The sequence below is a fragment of the Mustelus asterias genome, chromosome 1 (genome assembly GCF_964213995.1).
Source record: "Mustelus asterias chromosome 1, sMusAst1.hap1.1, whole genome shotgun sequence".
In the NCBI taxonomy this organism is placed as follows: domain Eukaryota; kingdom Metazoa; phylum Chordata; class Chondrichthyes; order Carcharhiniformes; family Triakidae; genus Mustelus; species Mustelus asterias.
Window position 1 is genome coordinate 163896898 of NC_135801.1, and position 20186 is coordinate 163917083.

At 43.4% G+C, this 20186-nt stretch overlaps 1 protein-coding gene across 3 annotated transcripts in view; it reads left to right on the forward strand.

Annotated features, from left to right (window-relative positions):
• Positions 1-12460, forward strand: part of setbp1 (SET binding protein 1) — a 328180-nt gene extending 315720 nt beyond the window's left edge. For all 3 annotated transcript variants that reach the window (XM_078222155.1, XM_078222166.1, XM_078222176.1), the window contains exons 4-5: positions 3033-3194; positions 8848-12460. In XM_078222155.1, coding sequence (XP_078078281.1) covers positions 3033-3194; positions 8848-9416 — 731 coding nt within the window. In that variant the 3' untranslated portion in view covers positions 9417-12460. The remainder of the gene's footprint in view (positions 1-3032; positions 3195-8847) is intronic.
• The last annotated feature ends 7726 nt before the right edge of the window (positions 12461-20186 follow it).

The following is a 20186-nucleotide window of genomic DNA, read 5'->3' on the forward strand; positions in this document are numbered from 1 at the left end:
TATGAGCAACCTGGGTCAAATCAAATCCCCGAAAGTTAGGAAAGTGTATTGATGCGTTACAGTTTTATGCTATGTAGCAAATGAGTCCAATAACTGAATGTTTTGGATGAGCAATTGGATAAATTTGTTATTTTTAAAACCATTTTGTTAGCTCACGGACTGGCAGCATATTCTTCAAATCTTGAAACAAAATCTCTCACACTTTGAAGGGAAGCATTAAAAATGAATACGCATTTTACCATTATGAGCTGTTTAGGGCAATGGTATGATTGATAATTGCATGTTTAAAGAGATTACTAGTTGCCTCTTTAAAAGATGGGATATGTTGTGTGTGGTTTTAGCTTTTAAATTGTATTAAGTTGCTCAGTTTGGACTCTGCCAGGGCCACTCAGCTCTTGACCTCATTTCAGCCTTCATCCAAACAGGCAAAAGAGCTGAATTCAGGAGTTAAGGTGAGAGTAACTTCCCTTGAAATCAAGGCAGAATTTGACCAAATGTGGCATTGAGGAACCTGAGCAGAGTCCCAGAATACATTTTGCGCCCTTGCTATTCTCAATGCTTCTTCTGTGTGGTGTTCGATATAGGGGAGTCCTGATTCACCGGCTGAGGGAGGGCAGTAGGTGGAATCAACAAGAGATTCCCTTGCCTATGTTTGACCTGATGCCATGGAACTCCATTGGGTCCGAACTCAATGCTGAGGACCCCCAGGTCCACTCCCTCCTGACTCTATACCACTGTACTGCCACCTCTGGTGAAAAAGAACATACCCAGAGATGACGATGGAGGCTGAAAGTTGTCATGACTATATCAGGCTATTGCTTGACGAATCTGTGGGGCAGCTCTCCTAATTTGGGCACAAGTCCCCAGATGTTAGCGAGGATGACCCACAGGGTTGAATGGATAGTGTGTGTCTTTCTCATTTTTAAATCAAAGAATACTTACAGTGCAGAAGGAGGACATTCAGCCCATCAAGTCTGCACCCACTACAATCCCACCCAGGCCCTATCCCCTTAACTCTACTTATTTACCCTGTTAGTCCCCCTGACACTCTGGGGCAATTTCCTATGGCCAATCAACCTAACCCGCACTTCTTTGGACTGTGGGAGGAAACCCACGCAAATACGGGGAAAACATGCAGACTCCACACAGACAGTGACCCAAGCCAGGAATCGAACCTGATTCCCTGGCGCTGTAAGGCGTTGGACTGGGGTAAACACAGTAAGAAGTCTCACAACGCCAGGTTAAAGTCCAACAGGTTTATTTGGTGTCAAAATCCACTAGCTTTCAGAGTGCTGCCCCTTCGTCGGGTGAGTGGGAGTTCTGTTCACAAACAGGGCATATAAAGACACAAACTGAATTTACAAAATAATGATTGGAATGCGAGTCTTTACAGGTAATCAAGTCTTAAAACTACAGACAATGTGAGTGGAGAGAGCGTTAAGCACAGGTTAAAGAGATGTGTATTGTCTCCAGACAGGACAGTTAGTTAGTGTCCTGTCTGTGAATAGAACTCACATTCTCCTGACGAAGGGGCAGCGCTCCGAAAGCTAGTGGATTTTGCTACCAAATAAACCTGTTGGACTTTAACCTGGTGTTGTGAGACTTCTTGCTGTGAGGCAGCAGTGCTAACCACTGTGCCACCATGCTGCCATGTTTCCAGTGCCACAGTCAATGACAGATGGTACATCTGGTTTTATTTATTTTTTACTACATCTTAAAGTTGCAAAGCCATTGCTCAGAGTGGACTGGGTGGACTCAAATCCATTCCTCACTTTCTCCAAAAACCAAATTCAAATTCCAATTGAATCCAATTCATGGTCCCACGAGAGAACAAACAAGTTCCAAACTGACAAGGTAAAACATTGCAGCCCATCTTGGGCTCACGGTGGCACAATCATTATCATTGCTGCCTCACAGCGCCAGGGACCTGGGTTCAATTCCGGCCTCGTGTGACTGTCTGTGTGGAGTTTGCACATTCCCACCCCATGTCTGTGTGGGTTTCCTCCAGTTGCTCCGGTTTCCTCCCACAGTCCAAAGGTGTGCAGATTAGGTTGATTAGCGATTCAAAATTGCCCCTTAGTGTCAGGGAGATTAGCGGGGTAAAGATGTGGGGTTACTGGGGGTGGGATTGTTGTTGGTGCAGGCTCAATGGGCTGAATGGCCATCTTCTGCACTGTAGGGATTCTATGACTTCACCTTAGCCAAAAGACGGAGAAGCTTCTTTTGTGTATCAAGGTGATACAACTGAGCCATTTGCTAGGCCATTTCAGAGGGCAGTTAAGAGTCAACCACATTACTGTGAGCCTGGATCACAAGTAGGCTAGACCAGGTAAGATCGGCAGATTTCCTTCCCTGAACAACATTTGTGATCCAGATGGGTTTTTACGATAATCCAGTAGTTTCATGATCATGATTACTGATACTAACTTTTTATTAAAGATTTATTAATTAATTGAATTTAAATTTCGCCGGAGTGCCATGTTTCCATGGTTAGCACTGCTGCCTCACAGCGCCAGGGACCCGGGTTCGATTCCCAGCTTGGGTCACTGTCTGTGTGGAGTCTGCACCTTCTCCCCGTGTTTGTGTGGGTTTCCTCCGGGTGCTCCCATTTCCTACCACAGTCCAAAGATGCACAGGTTAGGTTGATTGGCCATGGTGAATTGCCCCATAGTGTCAGGGGGACTACCAGGGTAAATACGTAGAGTTAAGAGGATAGGGCCCGGGTGATATTGTAGTCGGTGCAGACTTGATGGGCCGAATGGCCTCCTTCTGTACTGTAGGTTAATAGTCCAGTCATGTTACCACAACAGAACCATTCTCATTATCAGAGGCAGCAGTATTAGCTGAAATAATTATGCCTGGCACAGATCAAATGTGGTCCATTCCTAATCAATATGAATGTTCTACACTGGAAAATAAACTGACTAACTTTATACCACAGAACTCATGAGTTCCAAACCAAGAATTACTTTGCCAATCTTGCCTGGCTTTGAGCTAATGTGGTTTTTTTGTGTTCTTTCTCCTTCTATTAGGTTTAATAAGCTCACACTCCAAGCTGGACCAAATGACATTGCACAAAAATGATAGTGGCCTTTCCATTGTAACCAGAAAGAAAGCTGTTTCTACTGAAAGTATTACAGTCTCAACTCTGGCATCGTCTCCCCTACCTTCTCCATCTCCATCGTGTGAATCAGGTTAGTTGACAGTGTGAACACCGGTTGCTACAGAGATGCTCAGAAAGTTGATTCAAAGCTGAATGCTATCATTTTGAATTCTCGCTTGCATCCCTGCACATGAAGTGCTTAAGAAGTAAACTGTGGCTCCCATCAGTTGTTTGCCTGTGAACTAATTAGCCAATGTTGGTCAAATTAATTGAATGCTCGCCAAGCTTGATTCATTCCAGCCTCTGATTTTTTGTGCAATGACAGAATTGTAACTTGCATTAGAAATTTGAGCCTGGCTTTCAAACAAAGTATAAAGTAAAACTAAGTTGGCAGTATGTTTCTATTTCTGTAATATTTTAGTGGCTCGGTCCAATTGCTTTGGGTTTGTTTTTATTTCTCCCAATTTTGTTCTCTTTCCTCCCGTCTTCTGCAGTGCGCTGACTGGAGTTACTATTCCTCATATGAGCCTTGCCAGTCACCAGACAGCGATAATGAGCGGGAACCCTTGCTTAGTTTCCCTCCAAGATTCTGAGCCTCAATGTGCAGCTGGTATTTGTACATTCACTGCAATTGTACAGAACTGGCTCATTAATTCTCAAATCAGGCACTTAATACGGCACTCCACTGGTGGCTTAGTGCTTTTATATGAAGAAATGTTGAATTTTGTTAACGTTTTACTCTGCTACGTGGTGATGGGGCAAACATTAGCGTAGAAATTTCTTGATGGATATTCCCACTCATGCTATTTATCCAGTGAGTTATAGAGCCAACCTGGCCAAAAAGATGCCAAGTTCAATCTATAGTCAGTAGACTTCCATCTGTTCTCCCACCAGCTGCTGAGGTCCCATGTGCTGCATGAAGCTATTAATCATTTCAGTCAATATTTATGTCTATAATTTTCAATCCAGTATTCAGCCAATACAAGTTCCTTGTTGGGTGCCTGAATCAACGCAACTGATTCTAATGGGAACCTGGTCCACATATTCACTAGATTATACAGGACCATTGTCATTGTATTAAATAATCTGAGGGGAGAAACAGTTAGTTTGCATGTATCATGAGTGGTGACGGATAGAGGGCCGAACAGCTACTAAAACAACTGGAACAAAGTCCCAGAGAACGGGCCTACTAACCAACCCACCTTGGCACTCACCTGTCGCTGTGACCACCTCGGATCTGCTTCTGAGGCCAACAGGTCCGATTCTATCCTGGCACCCAGCCCTGCCGCCTAGAGTGAAAATGAGGTCTAATAGAGCCCTTTAAACCGAGGCAAGTCTGCAGGACCGTGAAATTTCCCGACTCAAGCTACCCGCTGTTGTAGCGCAAATTTGATCCAACATGTCTATTGTAAATGTGCACATAGGAGGTTTACACTGAAAACATTGGCAAGGAGTGCACACAAACATAATAGCCGGAATTTTACCGGCACACCCGCCCCGATTTGGGGGGCGGGCAAGGCTTGGAGAATGGCGTTCTCCGTTGGCCTCGGGCGAGATCATACGAATCTCAGGCGGACGTGCCGATAAAATGCCACCTGATGGGTGGGATTCTCCCCCAAAAGTTCTAAGTGTCGAACTTGCGTAAAAACTGGACTAAACCCCGCTGGGGTTTTCAAAATGAATCTCCCACACTCTATGTACTGGTGAGTGCTCTACCGTGAATCACACTGAAAAGCTGTGGGCGGGGCCTATTCCCGCTGGAGAGGCCGGCAGCATAGCACTGAGCGGGCCACTATGCATGTGCCGATCTGTCAGCACCGAGATAGGTCCATGTGCAGTGGCCCCGCACTGTCGGCCTCCCAATCGCTGGCCAGCTCGATTGCTGGCCTGCCCCGTGACCCCCTCATCGATGCCCCTTCAACGCTACCACCCCCTCCGCCACGGCCCGATCACTGGCCTCCCCGGTGTGTCCAGGCCAGTCTCGACCCCCCCCCCACCCCCCGCCACTACCCCTAGCCCACCTTGATGTTCTCCCCCCCCCCCCCCCCCCCCCCCCCCCCACCCCCCGTAATCCCAATCTGCTGTTCTACAGCCCTACCCTCCTCCCCCAGCAGGCAGCTGGCAATGCCCTCTCACCCCCGACCTCCTGGGGTGGCCTCGATGGCCCCCCCCTTCACTCCAGCGGGGTCGGGCTGCCAACTCCCCATTAGTGGGGAACCTTTGTAAACTCCACTGGGGTGAAACACTCCTGGCGTGGAAAGAGAGGCTAACTGGCCCGGAGATTTCAGTCGCTGGCCCGCTAATGAGATTTAAATCCTTATTTGAATACAGTGTACACTAACCCGATTTTTGGTATGGAGCTGACGGCGCTGGAAATCCGGGGCCTGGAGACTTGCGGAAGCCGTGGCGCCCATCTGGAAGCCAGCCACACGGCCTCCGTTTGAGTGTCCTGGCCTGCTAGTCTGCAAAGTTAGTGCAGCGGACTGGGGGAATCACCACCAATGTTTTTAGTAAAGTAACTGTCAATGAAATATTGCATAACAATACAGAATATATAGAGTGTGCACATATCAGAGATAGGAACGGAGTTCTGACTGCACATCCTTGTTTAATTATCTTTTGCTCTTTAATCACACTTCATCTCAAGATGACTCTTGCCATGAGAGATCAGCTAGTACTTTTAAAAAGATCAGTGTGTCTCTATAATCATCTGCTAGAAGACTTAATAGTGGATGAAACGACATGATGACAGTTTGATATGTGTACATCTTGTTATTTCCAAGTTTTAAAAATGCTGGCATGTCAGTTCACCTCTTCACTTAAGACTCTGATCATTTTGCCCCCAACCACCCAGGTCAGGATAACAAGAGTATGCTTTAGCCTCCAGGAGTAGTGTTCAATTTTCTTGAAGCCATTGAGCCCAGTTTGTTCTGTTTACCACAACACCATGAAAGGCACTTTTGTGTCAATTAGAGTAATCCAGCCCGAGCCACTTCTCTACAACCCATATGTTGAGGTAACAAACAGACAACTTAAGAAGTTCTCTTAATGAGAAAATGGAAGGTTTCTGAGAATTTCCTGTCATTAATAAGGGCTCCTTTGAAACTCTTTATCTAAAAAAAAACTTTTTTTGTGGGAGGAAAGAGATCCACAAATGAACCCAGCTGTTCAGTGAAACTTGGAATAAGTTGGTGGGAATCTATGAAGGGGTGCTCAGCCTTTAATAATAATTGTAGTTAAGCAGAACTGAAACAGGACCTGTTTTGCACTAAAATGACGGCATGCCTTGATCTTAAACGATGCACATTTGAAAGCAGCTCTCACTACACTTAAAAAACATTGTTTAATTATCATTTTTTAAAAATCTAGTTAATTCATTTAGAGATTTTTACAGGTCTTCGTGCTGAGGTTAACAAAAAAAATGTTGTTCCTTGATGATTCCCAAATGTCTATAATTTTTATGACCACCCTCTTCCCACCTTTGCTACAGCCACAGAACGAGGAGCATTATTATGACACACTGATCATGATAATATTATGTATTTTATATGGCAGAGTAGGGAAGGAGGTGTGAAGTACAGAAAACATGCTGTGCATTGGTGGCACATACTATAGTTATATTGTTTTGATTAGCACTGCTGCTTCACAGCGCCAGGGACCCAGGTTCGATTCCAGCCTTGGGTGATTGTCTGTGAGAAGTTTGCACGTTCTCCTCGTGTCTGCATGGGTTTCCTCCAGGTGCTCTGGTTTCCACCCACACTCCAAATATATGCGGGTTAGGTGGATTGGCCATGCTGAATTGTCCCTTAGTATCAGGGGGACTAGCAGGGTAAATACGTGGGGTTACGGGGATAGGGCCTGGGAGGGATTGATGTTGCTGCAGGCTACATGGGCCCAATGGCCTCCTTCTGCACTGTAGGGATTCTATGATTAATGTTCCATGCTTCCAGTCACCCCACCCCTTTTTTTCTTCGTTATAAACAAATTAAGGAATTAAATACAAAACATTTGAACTTAAATTCTCAGTAGTTTAAGACTATAAAGGAAACATGGACAAGAAAATACCATTTGGGTCATTGAAGCTTTTCTCACCTAACTCTTCTGTAAAAGCATCCAACTACATTTTGAAAGACTGTAATGTTTTGACTCTCTGTTCTTGTCTGGCAGATAAGTCTAAACCTTTATCATACTTTTGACTAAATATTTTGATATCTGTTATAAAATTGTGTTCCATTAATTCAAATTTATGTTCTATAACATGTTGGAGAATTTATTTATCTACTTATGTTCTATATGGACTGCAGCGGTTCAAGAAGACATCTCACCACAATCTTCTCAAGGACAGCTAGGGATGGACAAAAATGCTGGCCTAGCCAGCGATTCCCATATCCCATTAATGAATTCAAAAAATCTGTCTTCTCATTTTTAAGTATTATTTTACAGCTACTATATCAATACTGATTACGACTTTAGATACCTGAGTGACAATGCCCCCACTCCGTAATTCTAGAATACAGAAATCTGTAATCCTCTTTCACATGGAGTGATCAGCTTTTGAAATGGATTTCCAGTAGTAGAGGAAACAAAGACCTTGAAACCATTTGAGAAACAATTAGATGCTGTTGGGTTGACTGTAGTTTTTTCTGGAGGATGAATTAAGATAGGTGGAATGGTTTACTCATCCATAAAAGCCTTGAGATCTTATCCTCTTTCTTCTTGTCCTCTTCATGTGGACACTGTGAGCTTCATTTAGCCAGTGAACTGTTATTGAGAAAGCTTTCTAAGGACATCATAATACTAAAGGTATCAGTCCTGGTGTCACTGTCTGCCAGGACAAAGATTCATGGCTTCTAAATGCTGATTATGTTTTAATATTGGACGAGAGATGATGGAACAATCTTTTAACATAAAAATAGTCAATGGGTGGGATTTTCCAGCTGTGCTTGCCCCAAAACCAGAAAATCCTGCCCAAGGTCAACAGACCTTTGCACGATTCTCATGGTGGGTGGGACTAGAAACATTCCCTCCAATATTTTCAAAATTCACACATTTTACAAGGCATATGATAGTGCATCTGAAGCCTTAACATGGTGATAGTAATTGCCACTGACGGTGTCTTGCAAAGTGCATTTTATGTGACCTCAAACTATAGATTTGCTGCATCTATACACAGGCGAACGTGGTTTGTAATAATATAAACAGTGTGCACTGTATCTGGCCTTTTAAGTGACAATAGCTTTTGTTAAAGAAACATAGTTGTCTCAAGCACTTATTTGGTATTTTGATCTGGGATAAAGCTAGCATAAGTATTCATTAAAAAATTTGATTCTGAACCCCTTAACATTTGATACATGTACTGTAGACCCACAAGGAGAGATAACTGCTTCTGTGACCCGATGCCCTTCTCCAAGCTGCTTTTCATTAAGACCAGGTTTTTTATGTCCTTAATCTCGAGGATACATTAAAAACAGTTTGTGGCAACGGAAGTTCAGTGATCAAAAAAAAGGGTTTGCATTAGGTAGGAGAACCTGTATTCTATTTCCTGAGCAAGTCGTCTAGCTGAGTTTCACCAGTGGTCCAAAAGATACTTCAAATATTAAGCTGTCTGTAACTTCAAAAGCATATTTAAACCATTTTAACATCAGTCTGGCATTGGACAGTGTATAGTTTCATGCTGTGAAACTAATTAAGTGATCATATACATCTGGTGATTAAAGTGATTCCTTTTGTTTCTCTCCATTCAGTGCAAAGTCCCAGTTCTTCACCAAGGAGAAAACTGAAGAGGAGAGAAATTGAAGCTATTCAATGTGAAGTCAGGAAGATGTGCAATTATGACAAAATTCTTGCAACAAAAAAGAACTTGGACCATGTCAACAAGATCCTGAAAGCCAAAAGGCTGCAAAGGCAGTCAAAGACTGGCAACAACATAGTGAAAAAGAGGCGAGGCCGTCCAAGAAAGCACCCAGTGCTGTTAGACGATGACTTCACGGATCAGATGCCGGTACTGGAGAAGTGTGTGGATCTTCCTAGTAAACGGGGCCTGAGGTACAGTTTAGCCCCCGAGACACTGGCCTCAGCTAGTCAGGACACAATCATGGACACAATAGAAGCTGTAATATGCATGGTACAGCAACAGGAGCCTAAGTCAGATAAGGGCACCAAGAGAAAGCAGAAAGAGGAAGTTGGGCAGAAACTGAAGAGACATAGGAAGTCCAAAGAAACTGAAAACGCGGCAATCACCACAAACTCAAAAAGGTACAACAGTTTGACCATCTCTGCCACCAGCTACCAATCTACAGCCTCCAATCACTGATAACTTCCTGCACTTTAACGTTACTTGGTGACTGAGAAGGGAATGACTGAAACTCGGATGTTGGATAATTTAAAAATAATAACCATTTTCTCATACAATCCACTATATGAAAGGGATAGCCTCGTTCCAGCATTCACTGCATTTTTTTTACAAATACCAGACCCTCCTGTCAATGTCTGGTATTGTAATATGTCAATTCAATTTCACAGCTTTGTACAAACATTCCTTCTCCCTGTTAACCGCGCTCTATCCACGGACCCATTATTTGCGAGTGGGCAACATGTAATGGCATATAAAAGGGTAAGTTAGTACAAGTACTTTTGGCAGCCTGTTAGAAGAATGTATTAATGAAATATTCCTTGGGAAGGCAGGCAGCAATAACATTTTGCTTGCAACAGCGTTTCTTATATACTGGATTTATAATCAATATATGCTAGTCGATTAATGGAGAGACAAACAAATTTTAAAGTATTCTTGCCATCATTTAGGCAATACTGTACTCACAGAGCCTTAAATGCAAAAGTGTTATCCACATAAAGCACTTTCTGCTTCAGTTCAACATATGCTGTTGGTAACTCAGCAGAAATAGAAAAAAAAAAGTCATTAAAGGGCATTTTCAATCAATAAGTGTCCCAGGTTTATTTTATGTAGTGAAAATAAATGTTCCCGCCTTGATGGACAACCCTGTCAGAAAGTGACATTAATCAGAAATAATGGATCTGAAAGAGGTGCAAAGTGCAGAATAGATTCAGACTGAACTTCTCAGGGGATCAGCTGGATTTCCCACTTACACCTGTACTTTTATCACCAAGCGTATCCTTCGAGAACCAATCGCGTACAAAACAGTAAAAAGAAATTCAATCAAATTAACTCTTTTAATGATGAGAATTGCATTTCACTTTCTTTAAAGAAATAATAATTTATATTCAACTCCCGCACGTGTCACTAAAGTTTGAGCAATTAAGTTCACAAGTGACTTTCTGTAAAGGTAGGAATTGATGTTGTAATCTAGATCATTTAAAAATATAACATTGTGTGCCCTCCTGTATGGCCTTACAGTTTTCCAAAGTAAATAGATGTTGACAAAGATTTTAAAAAAATATATTTTCCACAATTATATAAATTTCACAGCATGCTTATCCATGCAATACTTAAGTGACAGTTCTCCAAATTTAAAAAAAAAATTCACTGTAAAACAAAGTCCCAAATTTTCTCACGATATTACAATCCTCACCCCTGAATGCACACAAACAAAATATGGAAAATGAAAATACTGACTTTGAGAGGATGCAGAATATTATACATTCAAGTTTGTAACTAACAGAACTGTTACCATTTGGGATGGCCTGATAACAGAAATTACATTATCTACCGGATCATCCTTGTTAACTGGTAAACCCCATCCGTCAGTTGTCATTACAGAACTGAGTTAGTCAGCGATAACGAAAAGGTTCTGTTAACCATGTCCCAGTTAACAGTCATGATGTGGAGATGCCGGCGTTGGACTGGGGTAAACACAGTAAGAAGTTTAACAACACCAGGTTAAAGTCCAACAGGTTTATTTGGTAGCAAAAGCCAAAGCTTGTGTGGCTTTTGCTACCAAATAAACCTGTTGGACTTTAACCTGGTGTTGTTAAACTTCTTACCCAGTTAACAGTGTCAGTTGTAATCCACTATTTCCCAAACTATTGTATGCAAATAATCAAATAATTAATATCAAAGACTTGGCTGTTCTAATGTATCCCCGGAGTTGTGATTGTCTTGTATCCTGGTAATTGTGTGTTTTCTTTCTTTTTGGAGAATCAATGAAAACTATTACCTTAAGCTTTTAAATTTCTGTATTTAATTTCCCCTTATGCAAAAAGAAATTAAGTGTTCTTATGAAGATAATCCAAAACATATTTTCAATTATTTTTCAAAATGAGTAATTGTGACTGCAGTTAGAGTTAGGCAAAATGTTTATATCATGGCAGCCTTAATTCAGTCAAAAACAGTAGCCTATTGTATATAATGTAATTACACATCTTTGACCTGCATGGGTTCAAACTGTCTGAATCATCGTGTCTGTGTAATTGTCATTTTAACTGTTTTTCAATCAAGTTTAACAATTCATTTTGATGCCAAACACTTGTTTTAATGCAACTGGGGTTTGGGAATGGTGCTAATTGCAGTTGGACTTGGGGAGGGGTGGGGGGTGGTATTAATATATTCTATAACACACAAGTTTTAAAAGTAACCCTTGCCTTTAAAATTTGGTACGTTGTGTCACAAAAGCAAAACCATTAAAATGACAATGACAATTGTTTTAAATGGACCACAGCATTAACAATTTAATCAGCATGAAGGTACAGTAAATTTTGGGTCTGATAAAGCACGGTATAGTGCTGATGCGAAATAATGTATTGTATCATATCTAGTGAAAGGCCTGCCAAGGTTGCAACACTAAAACAATACAGAGACATTGAAAGAGCTGCCAAATGTGTCTACACGGGTGTCCTAGTCAAATCCCAGTGTTTTGTTTTCATTCTGCTTTTTTTTAGAAAACAGAGCAATTTCTTGCTGAAAATTGATAAGACTGCAAATGAAGTTTCAAAAATGTAACTTTAAACATGGGGCACAAGGTCCTTTTACATAGTGCTGGCTTATTTTAGTCTGTATTCATAGTGTTTTTAAACCTTTTTTAGAGTGTATTTGCATGTTATTATACTTGACTGTATGTACACATATTTTAGACAAATATTATATTTGTATTCTAATTAAACATAGAGCAAACTTGTACATTGTTGTTTGAAATGTTTTTTGTAACAGTTTTTATTCATGAAGCATTTTTGTACATTGAATAGATATGAACTGCTGTTGATTGGCGCTTATGTATTTGGCATGCTGATTGTCATGCTTCTACATATGGTTGTTGGTTTTAAAACTTTTTTTCTGAAAGAAGCTCATTGTTTTGCTGCCAAAACCAGGTTAGCAATAGAGCACTTACTGAAAAGTAATCTGTTCATATGTTATTCATTGTGTGAAAATAAAGAAACGTAATCAAAACCAACAAACCTGGAATGAGAATGTCATCTTTGTCTGCATGGTTTGATCTGCGCTGGCACATTACTAACTGTCATCCACAGCATTTTGCTTTCACATATTGAAGAATTGCAGCATTTCTTACTTGGAAGGATCCAGCCCAATTTCCATATGAAATGTGAGCCAGCTAGTCATCCCTTGGTATAATACTGTGAAGTAAAATGTAAATTCGTCATGCCAACTTCAATGATTAAAAAACCTGGTATGTCATACCAATGCCAACTATCGTTTGGCCACCTAGCCTCTTTATTGAGCTTCAAGGCAGATGTTGAGTCATTTGCAAACATCGATATCAGTTTCACAAAAACTGGTTTGAGATGTGTATCTCAAGACACTTATGATCAAATGTTTTCATTAAACCCACTCCTATACAGCATCTCAGTTTGAATTGCGAAGGATAATTGTTGTCTCTTGAGAAGGGTAGCTTCCTGACCAACTGTTCCCAGTCTTACGTACACTACCTGTAGCAATGCACCTTTCCTATACAGCAGTGATCAGCTTCCACCTCTGAAATAATCAATACCAGAGACGTTTACTACACCAAAGAAGAACATTCATTCAGCCCCGAAGAAGAACATTCATTCAGCCCATGTTTGTGCCAGATCTTTGCTCAAACAATCCAAAACCAATTCTGCTGCCAGCTGTTCCCTTCCCAATTCAGTAAACTGAAGTAAATTTTGATTCTTTTAAGTGCTTTTGAAGAAATTGAAAAGGAGGCAATTGTCACAAATTCTAAAAGGTACAACCAGTTTGACCAGCTCTGTTACCAGTCACCAACCTACACCCTCCAATCACTGATAACAACCTGCGGTTTAATATTACTTGGTGAATGAGAAGGGAATGACTGAAACTCGGATGTTGGATAATTTTAAAATCCAGCAAGCAAGAACAACTTGTATTTAGCAAAATGTCCCAGGATGCTTCACATTATCAAAGAAATGTGACACCAAGCCACATAAGGTGATTTAAGGACATAAGGATTTAAGATAACCAATGGTGTGGTCAAAGAGTTTTATGGAGAGGCAAAGAAGCTCAGGAAGAAAATTCCAGAGCTGAGGGCCTTAACAGCTGAAGGCATGGCCATCAATGGTAAAATAATTAAAATCAGGGGAGGGAGGCCTGAATTTGAGCACAAATATCACAGATTACAGAGGGAAGGAGGGGCAAAGCCATGAAGAAATTTGAAAACAAGGATGAGAATATTAATTTCAAAGTATTACTTACCTGGAAGTAATTTACCTGGAAGTACTTACCTAGGTCAATGTAAGCATGATGGGTGAATATGACTGGGTGCAGGTCAGAACACAGCAGCTGAATTTTGGATGACTTCAGGTTTATGGTGCGCAGTGTATGGGAGGCTAGTTGAAGGTAAAATATGCTCTTGTAACAATGCTAAAAAATATTAACCTACCTTTGTAGAATATTTTATCCATTTATGTTTTCATGTGTGCTATTTAACCATATGCAAGTTTTTGAAAAGAAGGAAGCAAAATTGCAACTTTTTGAATTATAAATGTGATGAATACTTTAGTTTCATGTACAGGAGAAGCATTACATTTCTTTTTATTCACTCATGGGACATGGGCGTCACTGGCTGGCCAGCATTTATTGTAAGAAGTCTCACAACACCAGGCTAAAGTCCAACAGGTTTATTTGGTAGCAAAAGCCACTAGCTTTCGGAGCGCTCGCTGCTCCTTCGTCAGGTGAGTGGGATTTCAGTTCATAAACAGGGCATATAAAGACACAAGCTCAATATACAAAATAATGGTTGGAATGCGAGTCTTTACAGGTAATCAAGTCTTAAAGGTACAGACAATGTGAGTGAAGAGAGGGTTAAGCACAGGTTAAAGAGATGTGTATTGTCTCCAGCCGGGACAGTTGGTGAGATTTTGCAAGCCCAGGCAAGTCGTGGGGGTTACAGATAGTGTGACATGAACCCAAGATCCCGGTTGAGGCCGTCCTCATGTGTGCGGAACTTGGCTATCAGTCTCTGCTCAGCGACTCTGCGCTGTCGTGTGTCGTGAAGGCCACCTTGGAGAACGCTTACCTGAAGATCAGAGGCCGAATGCCCGTGACCGCCGAAGTGTTCCCCAACAGGAAACGACAACAGATGAATGAACACCGCTCGACAATCACCAGGCAAGAGTGTTCTCTTCCTGTTGGGGAAACCCTTGGAGGGCAATGGAGTGTCAACCACATTGCTGTGGCTCTGGAGTCACATGTAGGCCAGGTAAGGACCACGGATTTCCTTCTCTAAAGGACATTAGTGAACCAGATGGGTTTTTCTGACAATCGACAGTGGTTTTCATGGTCACCAGTAGATTCTTAATTCCAGATTATTGAATTCAAATTCCACCATCTGCCATGGCAGGATTAGAACCCAGGTCCCTAGAATATCAGATGAGTTTCTGGATTAATAATCTAGTGATAATACCACTAGGCCATCGCCTCCCGACATTGACTTATAATAAATGCTAAAAAAATGTTTCTAATAACTAGCCGTTATTCTATACGGAGTGAAGCTTGCAAGCTAGTTTTCATGCGATTCCCAAATACTTACTTTCCTGTTCTCTGCCTGAAGACAGTTACGTCCCAGAGTCACAACCTCCATCACAGTTGGTGCGAGGAGGCAGATCTTGAATTCACCCCAGCTGGGATGGGGATCAAACGCTATGCTATTGGACAAGTCTGATCCACACAGCTGTCCAGCCAATTGAATCAACCAGCCTGCCAAGGGGTCTGAGTTGCTGTGGCAACATAGACTTTTACATGCATGTTGTAGCCTGGAGAAATGAACGGTGATGTTTTAGGCTTCACTTTTCATTCCATCACATGGCTGGCCAGGAATCTCTCAGTAAGAGTTTTAACAACACCAGGTTAAAGTCCAACAGGTTTATTTGGTAGCAAATGCCATTAGCTTTCGGAGCGCTGCTCCTTCGTCAGATGGAGTGAAAATCTGCTCTCAAACAGGGCACTGACACAAAATCAAGTTACAGAATACTGATTAGACTGCAAATCTCTACAGCCAACCAGATCTTAAAGATACAGACAATATGAGTGGAGGGAGCATTAAGCACAGATTAAAGAGATGTGTATTGTCTCCAGACAGGACAGCCAGCAAGTCCAGGAGGCAGGCTGTGGGGGTTACTGATAGTGTGACATAAACCCAAGATCCCGGTTTAGGCCGTCTTCATGTGTGCGGAACTTGGCTATCAGTTTCTGCTCAGCGACTCTGCGCTGTCGTGTTCATGAAGGCCGCCTTGGAGAACGCTTACCCGAAGATCAGAGGCTGAATGCCCGTGACCACAAAGAACAATACAGCACAGGAACAGGCCCTTCGGCCCTCCAAGCCCGCGCCGCTCCCCGGTCCAGGATTGAATCCTGAATCCAGGATCCCCGCCCAATTTTCCAGCCTATCTACATACTAATATCCTATCCCCGAGCTGTCCCTCACAGCTATGATGCTTTGTTCATCACAACCTATTAACTCACCCCACCCCCCCATTCCAGACCATGTGATCTCCAGGGAGAGGCGAAAACCCAGAGTGAAAACCCCAGGGCCAATATGGGGAAAAAAAAATCTCGGAAATTCCTCTCCGACCCCCTGAGGCGATCGAAACGAGTCCAGGAGATCACACTGGCCCTGATCGGAAAATGCTTCCCAACCCTATTCATTTCCACTTCCATGAACACCATATGAATTCCCTGCCCCCGAGACAGGTTCCCAACTATCCGCAGTCTCGCTCTGTACTGGCACCAGCAAGATGATCATAGAATGAAGCCTTGAAACGAGAAACAAAGAACAATTAGCCCGCGCCGCTCCCTGGTCCAAACTAGACCACTCTTTTGTATCCCTCCATTCCCACTCCGTTCATATAGCTGTCTAGATAAGTCTTAAACGTTCCCAGTGTGTCCGCCTCCACCAACATCAAAGAACAATACAGCACAGGAACAGGCCCTTCGGCCCTCCAAGACCACTGAAGTGTTCCCCAACAGGAAGAGAACAGTCTTGTCTGGTGATTGTCAAGTGGTGTTCATTCATCCATTGTCGTAGCGTCTGCATGGTTTCCCCAATGTACCATGCCTCGGGACATCCTTTCCTGCAGCGTATCAGGTAGACAACATTGGCCAAGTTGCAAGAGTAGGTACCGTGTACCTGGTAGATGGTGTTCTCACATGAGATGATGGCATCCATCTCAATGATCCGGCACGTCTTGCAGAGGTTGCTGTGGCAGGGTTGTGTGGTGTCGTGGTCACTGTTCTCCTGAAGGCTGGGTAGTTTGCTGCGGACAATGGTCCGTTTGAGGTTGTGCGGTTGTTTGAAGGCAAGAAGTGGGGGTGTGGGGATGGCCTTGGCGAGATGTTCGTCTTCATCAATTACATGTTGAAGGCTCCGGAGGAGATGCCGTAGCTTCTCCGCTCCGGGGAAGTACTGGATGACGAAGGGTACTCTGTCCACCGTGTCCCGTGTTTGTCTTCTGAGGAGGTCAGTGCGGTTTTTCGCTGTGGCGCGTCAGAACTGTCGATCGATGAGTCGAGCGCCATATCCTGTTCTTATGAGGGCATCTTTCAGCGTCTGGAGGTGTCTGTTGCGATCCTCCTCATCCGAGCAGATCCTGTGTATATGGAGGGCTTGTCCGTAGGGGATGGCTTCTTTAACGTGTTTAGGGTGGAATCTGGAGAAGTGGAGCATCATGAGGTTATCCGTGGGCTTGCGGTACAGTGAGGTGCTGAGATGACCGTCCTTAATGGAGATGCGTGTGTCCAAGAATGTAACCGATTCCGGAGAGTAGTCCATGGTGAGTCTGATGGTGGGATGGAACTTGTTGATGTCATCATATAGTTGTTTCAGTGACTGTTCACCATGACTCCAAAGGAAGAAAATGTCATCAATGTATCTAGTGTATAGCATCGGTTGAAGGTACTGTGCGGTGAAGAAGTCTTGTTTGAACCTGTGCATGAAGATGTTGGCATATTGAGGTGCGAATTTGGTCCCCATGGCTGTTCCGTGTGTCTGGATGAAGAACTGGTTGTTGAAGGTGAAGACATTGTGGTCCAGGATGAAGTGGATGAATTGTAAAATTGCATCTGGAAACTGGCAGTTGTCAGCGTTGAGTACTGAGGCCGTTGCAGCAATGCCATCATCGTGGAGGATGCTGGTGTAGAGTGCCGAGACATCCATTGTGACGAGGAGTGCTCCTGAATCAACTGCTCCATGTGCGTTGAGTTTCTGTCGGAAGTCCGTAGTGTCGCGACAAAAGCTGGGGGTTCTTTGTACAATGGGTTTCAGGATGCCCTCGACATAGCCGGAGAGGTTCTCGCACAGGGTCCCATTGCCCGATACGATGGATGGTGTGTTTGCCTTGTGTATCTTCGGGAGGCAGTAGAGATCTCCAACGCGGGGAGTACGTGGGATGAGAGCACGGAGGGTGCTTTGAAGGTCCAGATCAAAGGTCTTGATCAGAGTGTTGAGTTGACGGGTGTGTTCTTTGGTCGGATCTGTGGGTAACTGTCTGTAGTGTTCCTCGTTGTTCAGTTGTCGGTACACTTCTTTGCAGTAATCCGTTCTGTTCAGTATGACGATGGCCCCTCCTTTGTCTGCTGGTTTGATGACAATGTTGCGGTTGGTCTTGAGAGCGTGGATGGCATTGCGTTGTGCCTGGGTGATGTTTGGTGCTGTCTTGTGAGTGCGGCTGATGAATTTGGTGTTGACGCACCTCCTGATGGCTTGGGCATACATGTCAAGTCGAGGGCAGCGGCCTTCCAGCGGAGTCCAATTCGACCCTTTCCTCTTCGGTTGCACTGCGGATCTCTCTGTCGGCTGTTCCAGTTCATTGGCTGTCTCATTGTGTTCGCTGTTGGCCTCTTGGGGTTTGTGGAAGAACTCCCACAGCCTCATTCGCCTGATGAATTCCTCTGTGCTGCGAGACTGACGGGGTCTATTTTGGTAGTGGGGCAAAAATTGAGCCCTCGGCTGAGAACTTCGATTTCATCTGGTTGAAGTGTGTAGTCGGACAAGTTGACAATGGACTTCCCTGCAGTGGTACTGTTTTCTATTGTGGTACCAGGGGAGTCTTGGTTGCTGCTGGTGGTGATGCTGAGTTTCTCAAGTTTCCTGTTCTTGGTGTGCATGTAGATGGTGTAGTTCCTTTGTCTCATCTGCTTGGCAGAGTTTCGCAGCTGGTCTGCGTCCTGAGCGCAAGTTGAGAATATGGATTCTATCTTGGTTTCCAGGATGCGGCGTTTGCTGTAGAGCTGGTGTATGAGGTGGTTGAGGAGGGTGAGAGAGGTGCAACGGCAAAGTCTCTCAGTGTAGTCTGTGTTATAGGTTGACCTGAGTGGGTTCATCATCTGTAGTCCTTTCGGTATCTTGTCTGCTTTCTTGCATGTTTGTAGAAACTTGATGTCTGTGTCGATATGCGCGATCTTCTTGGAAATCCTCTCCACTTGGAGCCGACTGTTTGCGGTGTCGATGGTGGTCATGATGTGGAGATGCCGGCGTTGGACTGGGGTAAACACAGTAAGAGTTTTAACAACACCAGGTTAAAGTCCAACAGGTTTATTTGGTAGCAAATACCATTAGCTTTCGGAGCACTGCTCCTTCGTCAGATGGAGTGGAAATGAGTCAGATGGACAGCGCAGAGTCGCTGAGCAGAAACTGATAGCCAAGTTCCGCACACATGAGGACAGCCTAAACCGGGATGTTGGGTTTATGTCACACTATCAGTAACCCCCACAGCTTGCCTCCTGGACTTGCTGGCTGTCCTGTCTGGAGACAATACACATCTCTTTAACCTGTGCTTAATGCTCCCTCCACTCACATTGTCTGTATCTTTAAGACCTGGCTGGCTGTAGGGATTCGCATTCTAATCAGTATTCTGTAACTTGATTTTGTGTCTCTGTGCCCTGTTTGAGAGCACATTTCCACTCCATCTGACGAAGGAGCAGCACTCCAAAAGCTAATGGTATTTGCTACCAAATAAACCTGTTGGACTTTAACCTGGTGTTGTTAAAACTCTTACTGTGTTCACCCCAGTCCAATGCCGGCATCTCCACATCAGCAATCTGTTCCCAGTGTTACTACCTCCCATTATTTTATTTGGCCTTGTTATGAACCTACCTTCCGTGGCCATCAAGTTCTACAGTGGGACTTGAACTGGGAGCTTCTGGTTTGAAGGTAGAGTTGCTACCCACAAGATCTCTTTCCTGAATACTAAGATAGCATGGTAAAGGATATATTACAGGGAAAGTAAATCACGTAAGTAAAAACATCCATTAGCAAGTTGGAGACTTAACAGGAGAACAGAGTAATAATTTAAGAGAACTACAGTGGAGTAAATCTGCCCCATTTGATCAGGATAGCTGGAAATAGGGGCTTGTTAATGATCTTGAACATCAAGGTCATTTCAATAATCTAGATTTTTGAAAACTGGCTGTGAAGCAGCTAGAATAATTCACAGAACCTACTGAATTTTATTCAGGAGACCATGCTACAGATGGTATGATGGCACAAGTCAGGAGTGTGTTGGAATGCTTTCCACTTGCCTGGATGGATGCAACTCCAACAACACTGAAGAAGCTTGGCACCATCCAGGATAAGACAGCACACTTGATTGGCATCCCGTCCACAAATATTCACTGCCTCCACCACTGACAGTAGCAGTTGTGTGTACCATCTACAAGATGCAC